An 18861-nucleotide genomic window follows, 5' to 3' on the forward strand; every position below is an offset into this window, starting at 1 on the left:
GTAACCTGGTCGAGGGCCAAGACAGGTGGTGGCATGACGGATGTGCATCGGGGATCCGTGAGGCGGAGCCCGCTCCAACCCTAAACCCGGACTTTCAATTCCCCTGGACTTTCTCACCACCAACCCGCCAAGCTTGAGAAGCTGACACTTGCTGCGGCCATGTGGTCAGTCCGGTACCCACGCGTCGGAAAGACTCCATGTGCTTGCCATGTGCTTACCACGTGTTTGGCATCGTTGAGACACTGCAGCTGTTCCCTGCATGTCAGACGGCCAACCTTTCATCCAGCTTCGAAATTCCGTTCGTCGCGGTTATTTTGTTCCGAAGTCCCGATAGCAGACCGCTGCTGTAAGCCGTATTCCTTCGGCACAAAAGTTCTCGCGGTAAGACGTCTAGGCCCTAGAGATGATTCTCACCAGGTTGGACCAGATAGCCGACGACAGCATGGCCGTTATTTAAAAAAAGAGAAGACAGACACAATTCCACAATCATACATCCCCTCTTTACGATCTCACATCCTTTCCTTATTAGATTAATAGCCCACGCGACTGGACGCTCAATCGTGCACTATTGTTTCTCGTTTTTAATAGTCGCCCCTCACACCACGCCGCAACAATGACTCTCTCCGCTCTACCTACCACATCCAACATCCGTGAAGCGACGAGCTTTATTTTCGGAGGACACATTGGGCCACAAAGCAAAAACTCGTTGGAGAAACAGGTCCGCCAGATCGTGGACGGACCAAATGGATCATGGATACTGCAGACCTTGGCCGGCTTGCCAAGGTACTGGGAAGTCGTGACCGAAAAGATCCCCGAACTGGCCAGCGCAATGCAGGGTGCTCGTCTGATGGCCGATCTCGAGTCGTGGTTTCGACATGGCCCAGCTTCCGTGGAGTCGCTGGCCCCCGACGAGGAGATCCCAGACCTGTGGATCGGAGTTGTGATGGTTGCCATTCAGCTCGATCAGTACTGGCGCTATCTGGAGTTTCGATTCAACCGCCCCACTAAACAAGAGGTGGGAGATCTACAGGCAGAGCTGGTGAAGCAGCAGCAGCAACACCAGCCTGGAGGAAGCAACAAGGTCGAGACCGTGGGGTTCTGTGCTGGCATGATCGCCGCCGTCGCCGTCGCCAGTTCCCGCAACCGACAGGAATTTGAAAGGTACGGTGCCGCCGCATTACGCATCGGGGCGCTGATGGCGGCCCTGGTGGGAGCCACCGAGGAGTGGACCAAGGGAGTCGGGAAAGGCCGGTCCGTCTCCTTGGCTACCGCATGGAGAACCGCCAAGCAAGGCGAGGATCTAACGCGTATCGTCTCGAAATTGGCTCCAGATGCCTACATCTCGGTCCTCTTTGACGAGTCCCGAGCTACCGTGACGGCGTCGGAGCGCCTGGCGCCCAAGGTGGTTCGGCAGCTTCGGGCCGCTGGCGTCACGGCCATTCCCCTGGCCTTCAAGGGCCAGCTGCACACCCCCACGGCCGAGCGATCCCGCCACACTGAAGCCTTGATCGAAGTGTGCCATTCGATGCCGGAGTTGAAGTTTCCTGATGCAGCCCAGCTGGCCTTGCCCACTTACCTCGACCACCCCGAGGGGAAACAAGTATCTGGGGAAGAAGTGGATTTGGTGGCGATGGTGCTGCGCTCGATCCTGGCAAATCAGTTGAACTGGACCAGCACCGTGTCGAAGTTGGCGGCGAACAAAGAGGACACCTCCCTCATTGCCTTTGGACTCGACCGCCCTCTGCCGCCCACCATTTTGCGCGCCTTCGGTTCCAAGCAAGTGCACTTCGAGGATGTCGAGGAGGACATCAACAAGTCAATTGTGCCCCCGCCCCAAGAAAGGCCAAAGAATGACCCAGTGATCGAACCAGTTCAGATCGCAGAACCGACGACACCCAGTGTTCAGCCAGAAGACGATTTCGAAGACGTGGTTGCCATCGTGGGCATGTCTCTCAAGGTGGCGGGCGGCCAGGACCTGGAAAAGTTTGAACAGATGCTCAAAACCGGCGAGTCGCAGCACGAGGTCATCACACGCGAGCGGATGACACCTGACATGTTGTTCCGCGACAATAATGCCGACCCCGACCGGAAGTGGTATGGTAATTTCATGCGCGACGCGGACGCTTTCGATCACAAGTTCTTCAAGAAGAGCCCGCGCGAATCGATGGCGATCGACCCGCAGGGCCGCCTGTCGCTGGAAGCTGCTTACCAGGCGCTCGAACAGTCCGGCTATTTTAACGAGATGGCCACGGTCAGCCCGGCGGAGCAGGAAAGACGCAAGCACATTGGTGTTTACGTCGGCCTCTGCTCGTACGAGTACGATGTCAACATCCACTGCCACCCGACCAGCGCCTTCACGGGCACAGGCGAGCTCAGAAGCTTCATCCCCGGCAGAGTGTCGCATTACTTCGGATGGACGGGACCATCGTTGACGTTTGATACTGCATGCTCGTCATCGACGACGGCCCTTCACATGGCCTGCCGGGATCTGCTGTCCGGCGAAGTTCCGGCAGCGCTCTGCGGTGGCGTCAATGTCTTGACCAACCTGCAATGGACCCAAAACCTCGCCGCCGGCAGCTTCATCAGCCCGACGGGCCAGTGTAAGCCCTTCGACTCGGATGCCGATGGTTACTGCCGCGGTGACGGCATCGCCTACGTCTTCCTGAAGAAGCTGTCAACCGCTGTAGCCGACGGTAACCAGATCCTGGGAACCATCCGCTCGACGGGGATCAATCAGAACCTCAACACCACGCCACTGTTTGTACCCAACGTCCCTTCACTATCGACCCTCTTCAACCAGGTGATCTGCAAAGCTCGCGTCGACCCCCGGGACATTTCGCTGGTCGAGTGTCATGGCACTGGCACCCCCGTCGGGGACCCCGCTGAGTGGGAAAGCATTCGTAACGCGGTGGGTGGTTCTCGGCGTGATACAGTGCTACCCGTTGGCTCAGCCAAGGGCCATGTCGGCCATACTGAAGGCGCGTCCGGTCTGGTATCCCTCATCAAGGTGCTTCTGATGATGCGAGGCAATTTCATACCTCCCCAAGCGAGTTTCAAGAGCATGAATCCCTATATCCATGCGCAGCCGTCCGACAACATGGAGGTGGTCACGTCGTTGCGGTCCTGGCCAGGGGACCGGAAGCTGGCTCTGATCAACAACTACGGTGCCTGCGGATCCAATTCGAGTGTGGTGGTGGCTCACTCGGCTCACAAGCCTTCCAAACCCTTCGTGGCCGGATCGTCGTCTCGATTGCCCTTCTGGATCTCGGGCCTGGATGTCCGCAGCATTGCGGAATACAGCGCCGCGCTCGCTCCCTATCTCCGCTCACACGCTGGACCCGAAGATGGTCAAGCTAAGCTCGCGGATGTATCGTTCAACATGAAATGGCAATCCAACCCCGGCTTGCCTCAAGGGTTGATCTTCAGTTGCAGTTCATTGGAAGAGCTACAGGACAAGCTTGCGAAGGCAGCCGCGGCCACCAAGGACACCGCTACGACCGTCGGCATTGCACCAGTGAAGCCGGAGCGGCCTGTCGTTCTGTGCTTTGGAGGCCAGGTTTCGACCTTCGTTGGCCTCGATCGCGCCGTATACGAAGGTGCAGCAGTGTTGCGGCAGCATTTGGATAACTGCGATGCTGCCATCAAATCTCAAGGCCTCGACAGTATCTACCCCGATATTTTCTCCTCCGAGCCTTATCAGGACGTAGTCAAGCTCCAGACCGCGCTCTTTGCGATGCAGTATGCCTCGGCCAAGAGTTGGATCGACTGTGGACTCGCCGACAAGGTAGTATCCGTTGTGGGCCACAGCTTTGGTGAGATTACAGCACTATGTGTCGCGGGCGTGCTGAGTCTGGAAGACACCGTCAAAATGATTGCGGGTCGGGCTAGGCTGGTGCAGAGCGCTTGGGGACCTGATTCGGGCGCCATGATGGCCATCGAGGCTGACGAAGCAATTGTCCATGACCTCCTGAAGGAGTCGAACCTCGGATCTGACGGATCAGCGGCCATCGCCTGCTATAACGGTCCTCGCAGCTTCACGGTCGCCGGATCGACATCAGCCATCGACGCATTTGCTGCCACGTTGGCTGGAAAGGGCAGCGCGGTGGAGGGCGTCAAGAGTAAACGCCTCAACGTCACCAATGCTTTCCATTCAGCACTGGTCGATAACATCGTCGACCGCCTTGGGGAGGTCGGCAAAGAAGTGACATTCCACGAGTTCGTCATTCCGATCGAGCGTGCCACCAAGCATGGCGACCCAGCCCGACTGGACTGGACCTTTGTTGGATCCCATATGCGCCAGCCGGTCTTCTTCAATCACGCCGTCCAACGGCTCGCAAAGAAGCACCCTCAGGCCATCTTCTTGGAGGCAGGTTCCAATTCGACCATCACCGTCATGGCATCACGCGCACTAGCTCAAACGGCGGCGATGCATTCGGATTCGCTCCATTTTCAATCCGTGTCGATCACCAACACCAAGAAGGGCATTGACAGGCTCACCGATGCCACGGTCGATCTGTGGAAACAGGGCCTACGTGTGTCTTTCTGGGCCCACCACCGGGTACAGACGGGCGAGTATGCGCAGCTCCTCCTGCCGCCGTACCAGTTCGAGAAGACGCGCCATTGGCTCGAGCTCAAGTCGCCTATCGAGCAGGCTCTCAAGGTCGCCCAAAACATGACCGCAAGTAATGGCCTGCTGCTGGCGGCGGGATCGGCACAGCAAGCACAAGTCGACCCGAAGACCCTGGATCTATGGACTTTTGTCGGCTTCCAGGATCACAAGACTGCCAGCACCAAGAAGAAGGCCAAGGTCGCTCGGTTCCGTATCAACACGGCCTCGGACAAGTACCAGCGTCTGTTCGCGACCCACGTTATCGCGAAGACGGCACCCATTGCTCCAGCCACGCTGGAGATCGACATGGCCATCGAGACTCTTTTCAGCCTGAATCCGGAATGGAGACCGAATGGCTTCTTGCCGATCGTGCGCGATATGCTCAGCCATTCGCCGATCTGTGCCGACTCGACCCGCGAATACTACATCGACCTCGAGCCGCTCAACAAAGCCGAAACCGAGTGGTCCTGGACCATCCACAGCGTCAGCGCTTCCTCTGCCGATGACAAGCACGCCGAGGGCCGCATCGACATGCGCTCGCCATCCGACCCGGCCGTTCTTCAAGAATTCGGACGCTGGGAGCGCGTGGTCAATTACGCGCAGTGCCAAGCCGTTCTGGCGTTGGGACCGAACGATGAGGGTGTGGAGGCACTCCAAGGCCGTAACGTGTACCGAGCCTTTGAGGAAGTGGTCGACTTCGGCTCCGTGTACCACGGCGTGCGGTCTGTGGTGGGCCGTGACTGCGGCGAGAGCGCGGGTGTAGTGCACAAGCGCCACACAGGTGACACCTGGCTTGATGTCCCTAAGGCCGACTCGTACGGCCAAGTGGCGGGAATGTACGTCAATCTGTTGACGGATATCCCCACGAGCGATATGTTTGTTGCCACAGGTCTTGAGCTCGTGATGCGCTCGCCCAAGGTTCAGACTGTTACTGATGGCCAAGAGAATGGCCCCAGTGTCTGGCACGTGCTCGCTCTCCACGCGCGCCAGAACGAAAAGGCCTATGTGACGGATGTCTTCATCTTCGATGCCTCGACGGGTGCCCTGGCCGAGGTCATCCTGGGTCTGAAATACGTCCGCATTCCCAAGGCAACCATGAGCAAGATCCTGGCGCGGGTGACCACTGATAAGTCATTTGTCAGAAGCACCGCCGCGTCTCTGCCGTCATCTGCCCGACCTGCTGGCAGCGTTGACCAGCCAGTCAATGCCGCTCCAACAGACTTCAAACCGGCGCCGGCCCAATCCCGCCCGAAGACCAAAAAGACCACAATCAAAAAGGCGAAGCCGGCTAGTGGGCCGCGCGACATCACAAATGAGGTGCGCGATGTGGTCGCCAGCGTTTCCGGGATTGAGGCCAGCGAGATGAGCCTCGACAGCGAGATGGCGGACCTGGGTATTGATTCGTTGATGGGCATGGAGCTGGCGCGCGAGATCGAGAATACCTTCCATTGCACACTTGACCGCAACGAGACGATGGTCGCCACCAGTCTTCGCGAGTTTGTTGCATGCGTGTCGAATGCTTTGGCGAGGGCTGGAGATGGGAAGAATGTGGAAGAAGAGAATGACACGGAGGGCGATGATGTGTTCTCAGACTCGGAGGATGAAGACACAACCTCTGATATCTCCACTCCGGATGACGCCTCGGACTTTAGCAGCAAGAGTCAGGATTCGGTGAGTAAGTCACCTGTCCCAGCGGCGAAGGTAATTAATCGGGGTGATGTAGCAGCCCGTGAAGCCGAGGCACTACGCCTAGTGGCAGCCTACACGACCGGCTGGGAGTCGGCCGCCCTTGAGGCTGCAGCGAAGGGTTCGATCAGCACCCGTCCCAGTGCCGGAGCGGTGGTTGTCGTGACTGGCGCTTCAGGTAGCCTGGGGTCGCACATTGTGCAAGCCCTTGCCGAGCGGCCGGATGTCGCAACTGTCGTTTGCATAAACCGCCCTATTAGTGACGTCCCCGCCGACAAGCGACAGGCCGAGGCGCTATCTTCTCGAGGCATCGAGCTGTCTCAAGCCGCACGCGAGAAGTTGCGGGTATACGGCACCGACACCTCCAAGCCACGGCTCGGTCTATCAGACCAGGAGTACACCTGGCTGGCTCAGTGCGGCACCCACATCATCCACAACGCATGGCCCATGAGCGCCACGCGGCCACTCAAAGCCTTTGAGCCCCAGATCAAGGTGATGCGGAACTTGCTAAATCTGGCACACGACATGGCAACCGGCATCGAGCCGCGCAGGGTCGGATTTCAATTCATCTCCTCGATCGGCGTGACCGGCTTCTCTGCCGAGTCCCACGTGCTCGAGCAGCCCATGGCAATGGCTGCGGTGATGCCTAGTGGCTACAACGAGGGCAAATGGGTATGCGAGCGCATGCTCACGGAGACGCTCCGCCGTCACCCGCGTCTCTTCCGGGCCATGGTGGCGCGGCCTGGCCAGATCTCCGGATCAACCACCAGTGGCTTCTGGAACCCTGTCGAGCATTTTGCCTTCGTGGTGAAAAGCGCTCAGGCCCTCAAGGCACTGCCCGATCTGGGAGGTGTGCTGCATTGGCTGCCGGTGGATAAATCCGCGCGCGTCATGGTCGACCTGTTGAATATCGACCGCCGCGATGATGCGACCGAGGCGTACCCAGTCTATCACGTCGACAACCCTGTTGGCCAGCCGTGGAAGGAAATGTCGATGGTTCTGGCGGCTGCGCTGGATATTCCTCCCCAGGGCATCGTTCCCTTCGAAGAGTGGACTCGACGGGTTCGCCAATCGTCTCTCTCCCCGGCTGAGAACCCGGCTGCTCTTGCCCTCGGCTTCCTCGAGGGGCACTTTGAGCGCATGGCTTGTGGTGGCATTGTTTTGGACACACAACGATCAAGCGAGCATTCCCAAACCATGGCGGCGGAGGGGCCGGTGAGTGCGGAGGTGGTGCGGTCCTATGTGTCGTCTTGGAAGGCGATGGGGTTTCTTCATTAATCACTCATTTGGTTCTTTCATGAATTGTGCTGTTCTCATTTGATTAATGTTGTATTAGCATAGAACGTGTTTATAGAGAATACCACGGGGCTTCAGTCGGCTGGCTGACCTTCACCTGACGTGCGTTTCCAGAATGCTATTCCCATCAGACGGTGCGGTACGTAGGCGGTCTCTGACTGCGCAGGGGAGCAGCTGGCTGCACAGCGCTGAGAATCTTCCCTTCAGAGCAGGCTTCGCCATCAAGGGTTGTACATTGACATCTGGCGGATTGATTTCGGTCGATGATCGGAGGTTGTGAGAGGTTGTGAGAAGCGTCGGTGGAAGGCCGACTGACCGCTCCTCCACATGACTGTCGTTTTTCGATACAGTTTTTATACAAAGGTTTCAGAAACATTCTGTCATTTTTTACCGCTTTGGATGATATTATTACAAATTGATGGTCTTATCCATACTCTATTGCCTTATATTTTTTGAGTTGGACATGTTGAAACTACAATTTATCGAAGTGAAGAAAAGCAGACTAGCGCCTGTTCTTTTCAGCTTAAATCTGGATGAAATTGGTATATCATTAGGATTGATCAATGAACTGTATCAGTAGTACCTTGTACCAAGATATAGAATAAACGATTTGAGAGTCATTCCGAAGTTTCAAGATTTCTAACTTTGTTATGGGAAATCTATATAGAAGTGGAAGGTACGTTGAGCTACCTGTTGCCAAGGGCGTCTCGAAGACTACAGAGGGGTCTATTTACAGGACGGAGGATAAATGTTGATAAAAGAATAAACCAATTGCATTATTCATGCGCTGTGATGTTTTGTCCATCATCTATCTCAAGACAAGCACGAGGGTATGCACTATATCTATACAGGATACAGCCCCGAAAGGACATGAACGGCAGAGTAGACTGGATCTCTGAACATGGTTTTGTCCGCATATCTCTATAGGTAGTGGATTTTAGAACTTTATTGATCTGTTTTTGTGGGACTCACACTATCATAAAGGGCCTACCCCCATATCTGCCTACATACTACTCTCGACCTATCAACCTATCCGCTAGCTCGTTGGCCAATACCGACCTGTCAACCCATCCGACAGACAGTACTGCAACAGTAGCAATCGCTGTATCAGTGGTCCCGTGACCTTCCGTCATCACTTCATTTCTCCCTGTCTGTGGCTTCCTCCACGCCATCCATCGTCTCACGCATCGTACGCATCTCATGACATCACAGATCACCAGGAAATGCACTACAATCTTTGGCACCCCCTCCGATTATTCACCCCATTCACCTCAAGATTGATCATTCTGCATTTTATCTTATGTGCTACATTGGACGAAAGTCAAATCATTGGTCAAGTAACGTCAGCGTGCAACAGCAAGCTGATACATACGGACTATCATAACTCCAGCTCACCACCCAGCGGAGATAACATGGCCCGCAGGATTGCATGCAAGCGGCTGGATGCACCGTTATCAAGGCTCTAAATGCCATGTGGCATGATAAAACGTCGCTCCCTCCCAGTCCCACAGCGGAGTCTGAGTGAGTCAAAATATCAGTATTATCCCACTAAACCAAACCGTTTCTATGCGACAGCACATCATGGTCGGCCAGACTTCCAAGTCCGCCGGTACCGGATACCTCAACACAAACGACACAGCAACAATGCACCTATCACGCATTCTCTGTCTCCACGGCGGAGGCACCAACGCCAATATCTTCCGTATGCAATGCCGAGTTCTCGAGAAACGCCTCGGACGATCATTCCGTCTCGTCTACGCACAAGCTCCATTCACCAGCCTCGAACCCGGGCCGGATGTAACTTCCGTCTACAAAGACTACGGGCCTTTCCGGATCTGGCTCCGTGACCACCGCATGCCTGGAGTATGGACGTCACGGGATGTTGCTGCAAGGATTGATGCCGCTCTTGCGCTGGCCATGGCTGCTGACGATGCCAAGGGCGCCACGGGGGACTGGGTGGGCATATTAGGGTTTAGCCAGGGCGCAAAGGTGGCAGCTAGCATACTTTATCGGCAGCAGAGGTGCCCGGGGATGACTAGCTTCCGGTTCGCGGTTCTCCTTGCTGGTCAAGGGCCGCTGGTCTGGCTTATGCCTGATATCCCCATGCCGCGTGGCTTGGTTGATGCTGCTACCCCGTTCACACATCCTGCTCCAGCCTGGTTGACTCTGGGATCTGATGAGCATGTGTTGCGCCTCCCTACGATACATGTGCACGGGCTGAAGGACCCTGGTTTGGACCGCCATCGAGACCTGCTGAGGGAGTATTGCGATCCGTTAGAGGCTACGCTTGTCGAATGGGAGGGCGATCATCGCATGCCGATCAAGAGCCGAGATGTCGAGATGATCGTTCAAGAGATTCACAAAGTGGCACGGGATACAGGGATGCCATCACTAGTGACGAGGTTGGATAGTGGGATGTTTAGAAAGAACCCATATATAAGACCAGTCGAGGACAGGTTCTCGATGCAAAGGATTAGCGTGTTTACAACGCATAGTTATGGGACGGCATAAAAGGGGAAGAGAGATGGTATAGAAATGATAGATCGACATTGATTTTTAGCAGCACAGATACTCGAATATAATTGAAGCGATTGCCTCCAATACGAACAAATTCACTTAAATCAGATATACAAATACAAGGCTGTGGATTTGATGCCTTTAACATTGAGCGGTAGACTGTTACTTTATACAAGGAGACATGTTATTTTTACACATGGTTTCATTCACAAAACCACCCAATAAATGACCCATCCACTAATCATCACAATTCACTGTTTTGCTATTTACGATATTCTGTTCAGCCGATAAGCCTAGTAGGAGGCGTATTTTGATTCAACCGAGCCGTTACGCTAACCACGCCCTCTACACCCTACCAGCTTAATTCAAAGTTTGCCAACTCCAAACAACAAAACATGGAAGACGACAATCCCCATTATCCACATTTCCGACGATCAACAATGCAAATAATCCCCACCTATAACCCTTTCCCCCCCTCGCACCAACTCCACCCATCCACCCCCCCGGAGAAACCTTTCCACGACGGAGTTTCCTACCTCCCGCAAACCCAACCCACCAAACCCAATACCCAATCACAGCCCCCGGACCCCCGTAAGCCGCTAATACATATCACCCTAGCTAGCGTACTATACCCCCTATATTAATATTACCATCTCAACACCCACCTCTCACCCCAATCTATCCCCATCCCCAAAACCAATACCAAAACAAAAACCAAAATGCCCACCCCAACAACCGACTCCTGGCTCGAAGCCGCCGCCTCCCGACGCAGCGTGCACAACCTAGCCTCCACCTCCAAAGTGTCCGACGCCCGAGTGCAAGAAATCATCAGCAAGGTACTTTCCTTCGCGCCATCATCCTACAACACGCAACCGGTGCGGATCTCCCTCGCCTTTGGCGAGAAACACAAACAGCTCTGGGATATCATCCTGCAGCAGGCCGAGCCGATACTTACATCGATTAACCCGGAGTTGTGGGAGAAGTTGGGCCCGATGTTTAGGGGGCATTGGGGGGCTTATGGGTCTGTATGTACACCATATCACATCGCCTTAACTTTTCCTCATGATACATGGATAAATTGGCTAATGTGTTGTAGGTACTTTTCTGGGAACGTACCCAAACAACCAAAGAAGCAGCCGAGACGCACAAAGCCACGGGCCATATGTTCGGGGAATGGGGGGATCATGCGCAAGGGATTCATCAGATTTTGGTGTGGACGGCGTTGGAGCTCGAGGGTGTGGGGGCGAATCTGCAGCATATGAATGTGATGCCGCCGTTGGAGGCGGCGATTAAGAAGTGGGCGGGCGTGCCGGAGGATTATAAGTTAAAGGGGCATTTGAATTATGGGGATGAGCGGGCGGAGAGGCCGGAGGTGCCGGGGAAGTTGCCGATTGAGGAGACGTTGAGGGTTTTGTGAGTTGGTTGTAATGAATGGGGATGAGTCGTGTTGGATTATGAGAGAGATATAAACTCCGGGGCAGATGATGATATGCAATGCATGATATATGAGTAATGGTTGTTTGAAGTGGTTAAAGCAGGGCAGGGATGGGTGGGGTTCTGTAGTGGAGGTGTTGGTAGGTGTTGTTGAATATAGCTGAGTGAGTGTGGTTGTCGGGGTCGAAGGATTTGTAGGTAACAACTTCCTATGTAGTAATACTAAAGGTTTATTACCATGGCTGTGGATTTGATAGTCAGATTTTATTAAATCGAGTTGTTTAAATACACATCGAGGTGTAGGCTACACCGCGATGTTCTACTTTAACCTCGACGGTATTTCAAATGAGGTTGGAACACCCAATACCCCACTGAGATATAATATACATCAAAACTCCCACTGATTTAACCAATTAGCCATCTGAGCCACAGAAACCGGTTCAAGAGACGCCATGGCTGGACTGGCTTCCTTCGACCTCTCGACACTTAGAATCGGAGAGTCGGTGCCATCAGCCATGCCGTTATAGAAATTCAAAAGCTTGAGAGCCGGTTTGTCGACAAGGTCATCCGAAGAGGAATCCTGCTCGGATCCTAGCGCGTCAACCCAGTCCGTAAGCGATACTTCTTCCACCGGGTACCGTTCCTGGATGGCCGGAATGAGACTATACCATGGAACCCGGCTTGGATTGGTGAGATGGAAGACAGCGTGTCGAGGAGCCGATGTGGCTTCTCGATGACGGTGGTGCAGGATTTCGAGAGTGATTCTTGCCAGGGCGTCCTATTTGCGACACGTTAGTGTCTACCCATCATTCATAACATAGAGGCGACCTACCACAGCCACCCAATCGACCACGAAACTTCCCAGATCCCGGGGAATTTTGCGCATGGAAACAGATGTTTTCACAAGGACTGGAAGCCATTCATGCGGATTCCACAACCCCAGCTGGCTATCAGGGCCTGCGATCTGTCCTACCCGTAGGACACTCGTTGACACATCCGATCTCCGGGACGCCTCTATACATATTCTCTCGCCTATATATTTGGATTCGCCATAGCCTTGCTCCAGAGCGGAATCTACGGTCTCCATTGGAATCTCCGGAACCGTGGACTCGTCTGCGGAGGACTTCCAGGCAGCGACTGTGCTGATGGAGGAGATAAATGCAATGTGGGCGTTATAGCGGCTTTCGAGACTGAAGTTGATGAACTGGCGAACGCTTTGAATGTGGGGGTCTTCAAACGATGAGACTGGGTGATTGAAATTGACTTTCCATGCGTTGTGGATGACCATATCTACGGAGTGTAGTAATCGGTGGTACATATCATCCTTGAGGCCAAGATGTCTTTTGCCGAAGGATGTATGAAGGAATTCCACCTTGTTTTTATCAGCCAGCAGAGAAGTGTCGAGGCCCTTCTGGGTGAAACCGGTCGATTGACGCTCCGCTGCATCTTCTGTCCGGTTGAGACAGTAGACCTTGGCGATCTGCGCATCGCATAGTAAGCCGTAGAGAAGGTAGCTTCCAAGAGAACCGGTAGAGCCGGTCAGGATGACTGTCGAGCGCTCGGGAAGATTGCAGGCAATTGGGGAACGAAGTGGAAGATCATCCGTGTACTTGCTGATCAGCTGGGTAATTGTCTCGGCGCGGGGCACGACCGGGATAGAGACTCTCTTTTGTTGAAGCACTTGCTGAAGGAGATTCGCTAATCTTCCCATTGTGGGATGGGCATAGATACCCTGTACGTTGAGCCTTTCGATATCCAACGCTCCGTTATACGCTTTGACCGAGCTTCGCAGGATCCTGCTGAGTTGGATCACGCGCATTGAATCGAGACCCAGCGTATCAAGGTCGTCGCTGTCCTTGATTATCTCCGACCGGCTAGTGAGCGACGAGAGGATGCTTTGCAAATAGCTGCGCAAGTTTTCGTACTCCATCTCCACCGGTAGCCTCACTCCTACTTGTTCATCCTGCGCGGCATAGATTGCGTCAATTTCTCTTGAGTAGGCCAGATTGACAGCGTATCTCTGGGTTGTCCCCTTTGGAGTCAGTTGAAACGGCTTGTCGGGGGAAGCGAGTCGAATCATATGTTTCATGATTTGCCCATAGTCCGGAAGAGTTTGATTCGCAGTCTGGACCAGGGGCCAGATGGTCGCGATGAAGGTCGGCTCGTCGATGGCCAGATCTAAAGACGGCTCAATGAGCAAACACGTCTGAAACCGGCGTTGGCCAATAACTAACGCGCGATGCACAGACGGATGGCCCTCCACCACTTTCTCAGCCGAGATGGGATTCAGCTTCTCTCCGTTGCTGAGTACAATCACATCGTCCAATCGTCCATGATACCGCCACAGGTTCGGGTTGTGAGGGTGTCGTACATACAGATCCCTGGACCGGTATTCCTTGACGTCGGGATATGTGTGGAAGATCCCATGCATGACACGGGAATTCTCCACTCGGGGGAGGACCAACTCGTACAATGCATCTCCAATGGCCTGCATATCGACCTGATAGGTCGGATTCCATTCAAAGAACCCCCAATCCTCCTTCTTTTGCGGCACGAGCGAGCTGATCAAACCCATTTCGGTGGACCCGATTGTGGTTCGCAGCTGGGTGTACTGGCTCAGCTTGGTTCCGACTTCTGGGGCTAGGGGAGCCCCTCCATAACAAACAAACTTGAGCTGGCTGAGGCATGTCAGAGCTTCGTCTGACTGACTCATGTCTTCCAGGATGCAGGGGGGCAGGATAGTGACGGTCGGGCGTGTGTGGCTAAGAATGTCAATCAAGAAATTAACAGACAGTGGCTGATCGGGGCTAGCCACGAAGGGAATGTTGTGGAAGATGGATTCGAAGAATGACACGAGACCCATCACATGGAAATATGGCGTGACGGAGAGGGTTAGGTCCTTGGTCTTCGGATCGGTTGAGGCTAGATCGTTGAAGAAAGCCAAGGAGCGGCCTTCTGGCCGAGGAATAAACGCGCAGTAGTCCAGAGTACCTAAGAAGCCATGGGTCAGGTATACTGGTTTGGGCATACCTGAAGAAGAACGGGTTCATCAGCGGTTTATTCAGGTATTACTTGATGTATTGTAGCTTCTCGCATCGTACCTGTCGTTCCAGAACTGTGGATAGAAAAAGCAACCCTATTTTCCATTTCTTCGAATGAAGGAGTCCAAGGAAAATGAAGCAACCCTGTCGGGTCATGGTCACTAAACAGTTCCGCAACGCTGGGCACTTCCAGGGAGGGGATAGCCTTGCTGAGACCGGTTAATCGCGAGACCAGTTGTTGCTTCTCCTGACTGAAAAGTAACCGTGCTGTCTGGGTTGCATGGAAGACATGATCGTATGCATCGTTTGGCAAACGAGTCGAGGGGAGAAAGAGCTACACATAATCAGCTGTTGCCAACCAGGCAGAAATTCAAATGAGACTGCCACACGCACTGTATACATGGTCTTGTGGGAAGCCAGCATGAGAACAATGTAGCGGATATCGTTGTTGCCTAGGTATGCAATGGTTTCATTGTTTGATTCGTCTAGATGCTTCTTTAACCACCATGCCATCACGTTCACCGCACGGCTCAAGTCCTCAAAGGTCACTTCTCGAAAGCCGGCCGCAGCGTGCGTGCCATTCGGTTTCAAGCCGAATAGTCGAGTCGGATTTGTGACTGCAACCGCATCAACATGAGCTGCGAGGAGTCTGCGAGGAGGGCTGCCTGCCACTGTGGCAGCTTCAGTGAAGATGGTCATATTTTTGTGTGATGTTAGGCAAGGTGTGATGTCTTATATTACGACATGCATGCTATTTGTCAAATGTATAGTTTCAGCTGAAGTCCCTTTATATCCAGAAAGCGAGCAAGTAAGACGCGGGGCAGGGGCATACTGAATATGCTTGTGTCTCTTTGTGCCTGCTTATGTCAACGGCACGTCCCACAGTCTCGATTTTCTCATCAGCGAAGCGCTTCGCCTACAGATGAGCTTGGTGCCGGCATCCGCGTTTTTCGTTCTGGGTGGCGATTACTAGAGTTGGATGTTTGTGCTCCAGAACTGGTGCATAAAAGAGCGATACTTGGAGCCGCCGGGACAAAGCTCTTCGGGCCGGGCCGTGATTCCGATGTTTTATGTAGCAAAAATACGGAATAGTAGTGCCGTCACATCTATCAGGGGCTTTTCATACATAAAGGGTTACGTTAGCCTCCCCGCAAAACCCTACGGTGGACGATAGCTGCCATATTGCTGATTTTCTGCCAGATTTCGCCGCCTTGTACGTCCTTCAGCGGATTCACCATCTCCTTTTTTATCATTGAGATAGAGCTACATATTCCGAGAAAAGCCTGCCTGGGAGTCTAATAAACACAGCATATAGCTCTTGCTTAATTTCCATACTTCCTAATGATGGAGTGATATATGGTGTGAGAAAGGGTCACGACTACAGAAGTGAATAAATAGTGACGGAAGATTACGGAACCACTCCCAGCGCAATAACAAACATACCCCCCTAGCTATCGTGGCTTGGTGTTGTTCACGTATAAAGTCGTAACTTAATAAATGCTCATCCCCAAATTAGCATCTGACATGTGGTTTAGATACGGCTGAGTGGATGAGATGAATGAAGCTGCCAGTGAATTACACATACGATGCTATAGCAGAGGCATCAAATTAGGGTACATAAATTCACGTTTCTTCAATTTCTATAGTTTCATAACTACCTCCCCATAATGTACTAAATTTTGTTCTCATCATATTCTATCTTAATCAAACCATCTCCCATTATGATACGCCAACCCCGGATTCATCAACTCATCCTTCCGTCTAACCGGATCCCAGTCCTTCCCAATATTCTCCTTTGCCTCCTGCAACCACTGATCCCAAGCCGGCGTAGAGGGCAAGAATTCGCCATTCGCGACCCAATCAATACTCCCGGACATATTAATCACAGACCACAACGTCTCCGTATAGGTCTCACCCGGGCGTCCCTCGACAAACTCAATATTATACCTGCTCATATCCCACAAATCACGAGGCTCAACCAACAATGCCAACAGCCAATACAGGCTATTCAAAATAATATAAGCAACACCGATAGCAATCTGCATAACCGACCCACAATTACTCAGAAGAATAATCGAAGCCATGAGCAACACCGTACTCGTGCCTAACAACCTGTGATGCTTCTTCCCCTTATACATATACTCACAATCCTCCATCCCTTCATAAAGCTCCCGAATGACATTATCATCTCCATAGACGAGAATAAACGCCCCCGCGCGCGTCCGAATAATGATATCCCCACTGGGAACCTCCGCCTGTGACGTCCGACCACTGAGTCGGGGATACCACCGCGAGGATAAACTCGCCACACTGGTCGAACAAGACATGGTAGCTAGACCGACCAACGCCGTACCATCATGAATACACCCGGCCCAGATATACAGCCCAACGGTGATGAGAATCGATACTAGAGTGACGAAATTCAACCAACAAAACGTCTTCAGTTTAATCGGTACACGATGTCTGTGCGATCGATGACCTTGCATCATCCCTTTCACTGGTGGGGATGCGATTTTCCCCTCCAATCCATCCTCGGTATCCCTCATCGCGTAGCTGATCCGATACACCCGGAATTCATATTTCTCCATATCTTCGACATTGTGGATCAGATTGGCGAAGAAGTTCAATTCGTCTAGTTCGATGCCGGAGTTCACACCGACGATTTTGACATCTTTAACGGAGGGCGGACGTGTTGGGCGATCGGTATCGAGGAGCGATTCAGGAGCGGGCATTAATCGCGGGAAAATGGCAAACGGAGAGGCGGTGATGGCTTGCATGTGTTTTTGGATTGCGGAGCTGCCGATCACCGCCAGCAGGGGGATGATGTCGAAGCGCCATTTGGTGGAGTCTTCTTCGAGGCCGCTTGGGAACCAGCCCATTTTGGTGTGATTGTGGTGTTTTCTTCTGGGGTAGATGAAAGAAGATAAGTTGAGGGAGGGGAGGGGAGGTGATGATAAGAAAGAATCGATCGGTTAGCGTAAACAAAACAATATGAGCGGTGTAAGTCATCAATAAAACGGATTCTTGGCTCAAGACAAGACCTTTGTTGCCAAGATGTTAGTTAGCTGGTGGTGTCCACTGACTATTAGGAGATCAGCCCTACTTAGCTTCATCTAGATGGAGTAGGGCACTTCCTTGTGTCAGACTTCTCCAATTCGTCTGGTTTCCATACTTGGAAAACTGGAGACCATCGGATTTTGAAGCCATGTACATTAGATAGTGAAAATCAAGATATCAGCCTCCCCAGTACGATCATACTGCAGCATGGAAAGCGGGTGTCTGCATGAGAAATCGAACCTAAAAGCAGACTAAGTTGCCGATCGTTTCTCGAAGGCCCACTATTATCCCGCCTTAGCGGGGATACATTCCCCACTGTGGCTGAAGGGGTTTCAGTTACAGTGTCACTGTCATGCCACGGTGTGTGTGGGCGGAAAAAATACTCCGGATAATACTTGGCGCTAATCGCTTTGCTGGAGGACGCGCGGGTGTTGTACCTATTATTATAGAATGAGGATTTATAGGACGGCTCCAGCTGGAGTGGAGGTTCGGTGATTGACAGACGGGACAGAGATCAACATGGCGGGGTTCCACTTGTCGTCTCTTTTGTGTGGTGTCAGATGTGATCAAGTACAAATGGGCCATTATTTGTAACGAGCATGAAGGTGATATCACTGCTTGACTCGAAAAAAGGTAATTCCCCATGTTTGTCAGGGTGTTCCGAGTGGATTTATACATTGTTCAGGTCAGTACAAGAATAGACCATGGTCTGCCTTTTTCGGGTGGTCTGGTAGATGTAAAACATTGAAGCATCGATCTTATCTTTGCTTTGATCATTCTTGTTAGATCTGACATGCTTACATACCTTCCTTTGATGATGCACTCATGTAGTAATGCATATGAATAATGTAGTATGTCATTTGGAATCAATACATTTTCTTGTTCTTTATTTTATTTGATGTATAATTTAGATCTCACTGGGTGAATGGACGGCTGTGTTGTCCACATTCCGTGGGCATATATACTAGGCTTTGTTTTTTGTTTTTGTTTTTTTGTTTTTTTTTCCCCCATTCTGACCTATGTAGTATGTACAGTATTGTACCTGATGTATATGAAATGTGTGGAGGAGCTCTCTGGAGATCTTCCTAAGCGCCATCCAAATGTTCTATTCAATCAATAGAAATGGCCACGAAGAGACTCTATAGCCATCGAGACTATGTGGCAGTGTGAGGTATAAATTGTATCGTGGCCTATGGCATGAATAAATACTTGGCCTCAGGC

The 18861-nt window shown here is 52.5% G+C and overlaps 5 protein-coding genes across 5 annotated transcripts; 3 read left to right on the top strand and 2 right to left on the bottom strand.

Annotated features, from left to right (window-relative positions):
• The first annotated feature begins 499 nt into the window (after positions 1–499).
• Positions 500–7697, top strand: BO94DRAFT_531500 (putative polyketide synthase). Its single transcript, XM_025610908.1, has one exon. The coding sequence runs from the start codon at positions 614–616 to the stop codon at positions 7571–7573; it is 6960 nt and encodes a 2319-aa protein (XP_025471297.1). The 5' UTR covers positions 500–613; the 3' UTR covers positions 7574–7697.
• A 1007-nt stretch (positions 7698–8704) lies between these two features.
• On the top strand, positions 8705–10202 carry BO94DRAFT_531501 (uncharacterized protein). The gene has a single exon (XM_025610909.1). It carries the CDS (start codon positions 9173–9175, stop codon positions 10100–10102), a length of 930 nt encoding a protein of 309 aa, XP_025471298.1. The 5' UTR covers positions 8705–9172; the 3' UTR covers positions 10103–10202.
• Positions 10203–10826: 624 nt separating this feature from the next.
• Positions 10827–11786, top strand: BO94DRAFT_531502 (nitroreductase family protein; the record flags this gene model as incomplete). Its single annotated transcript, XM_025610910.1, has 2 exons — positions 10827–11133; positions 11205–11786. Coding segments are annotated over 2 exons (628 nt in total), but the record flags the coding sequence as incomplete, so codon positions are not given.
• Positions 11787–11930: 144 nt separating this feature from the next.
• On the bottom strand, positions 11931–15764 carry BO94DRAFT_563164 (putative NRPS-like enzyme; the record flags this gene model as incomplete). Its single annotated transcript, XM_025614337.1, has 5 exons — positions 11931–12320; positions 12375–14572; positions 14644–14917; positions 14977–15263; positions 15746–15764. 5 exons carry the CDS (start codon positions 15762–15764, stop codon positions 11931–11933), a joined length of 3168 nt encoding a protein of 1055 aa, XP_025471300.1.
• Positions 15765–16278: 514 nt separating this feature from the next.
• BO94DRAFT_509103 (uncharacterized protein) lies at positions 16279–17511 on the bottom strand. Its single transcript, XM_025609689.1, has 2 exons — positions 17082–17511; positions 16279–17021 (listed from the first exon to the last, which is right to left on the bottom strand). The coding sequence occupies exons 1-2, from the start codon at positions 17460–17462 to the stop codon at positions 16284–16286; spliced, it is 1119 nt and encodes a 372-aa protein (XP_025471301.1). The 5' UTR covers positions 17463–17511; the 3' UTR covers positions 16279–16283.
• Between the last annotated feature and the right edge of the window lie 1350 nt (positions 17512–18861).

This window comes from Aspergillus sclerotioniger, assembly GCF_003184525.1.
Source record: "Aspergillus sclerotioniger CBS 115572 chromosome Unknown BO94scaffold_4, whole genome shotgun sequence".
NCBI lineage: Eukaryota > Fungi > Ascomycota > Eurotiomycetes > Eurotiales > Aspergillaceae > Aspergillus > Aspergillus sclerotioniger.

Bases quoted from the DNA above. Each gene is read 5' to 3' on its own strand.
- BO94DRAFT_531500 (XM_025610908.1), top strand. From the start codon at position 614: ATGACTCTCTCCGCTCTACCTACCACATCCAACATCCGTGAAGCGACG.
- BO94DRAFT_531501 (XM_025610909.1), top strand. From the start codon at position 9,173: ATGGTCGGCCAGACTTCCAAGTCCGCCGGTACCGGATACCTCAACACA.
- BO94DRAFT_509103 (XM_025609689.1), bottom strand. From the start codon at position 17,462: ATGGGCTGGTTCCCAAGCGGCCTCGAAGAAGACTCCACCAAATGGCGC. The intron at 17,022-17,081 runs GTGAAAGGGATG...ATTAAACTGAAG, and splicing joins GGAAAATCGCATCCCCACCA to ACGTTTTGTTGGTTGAATTT.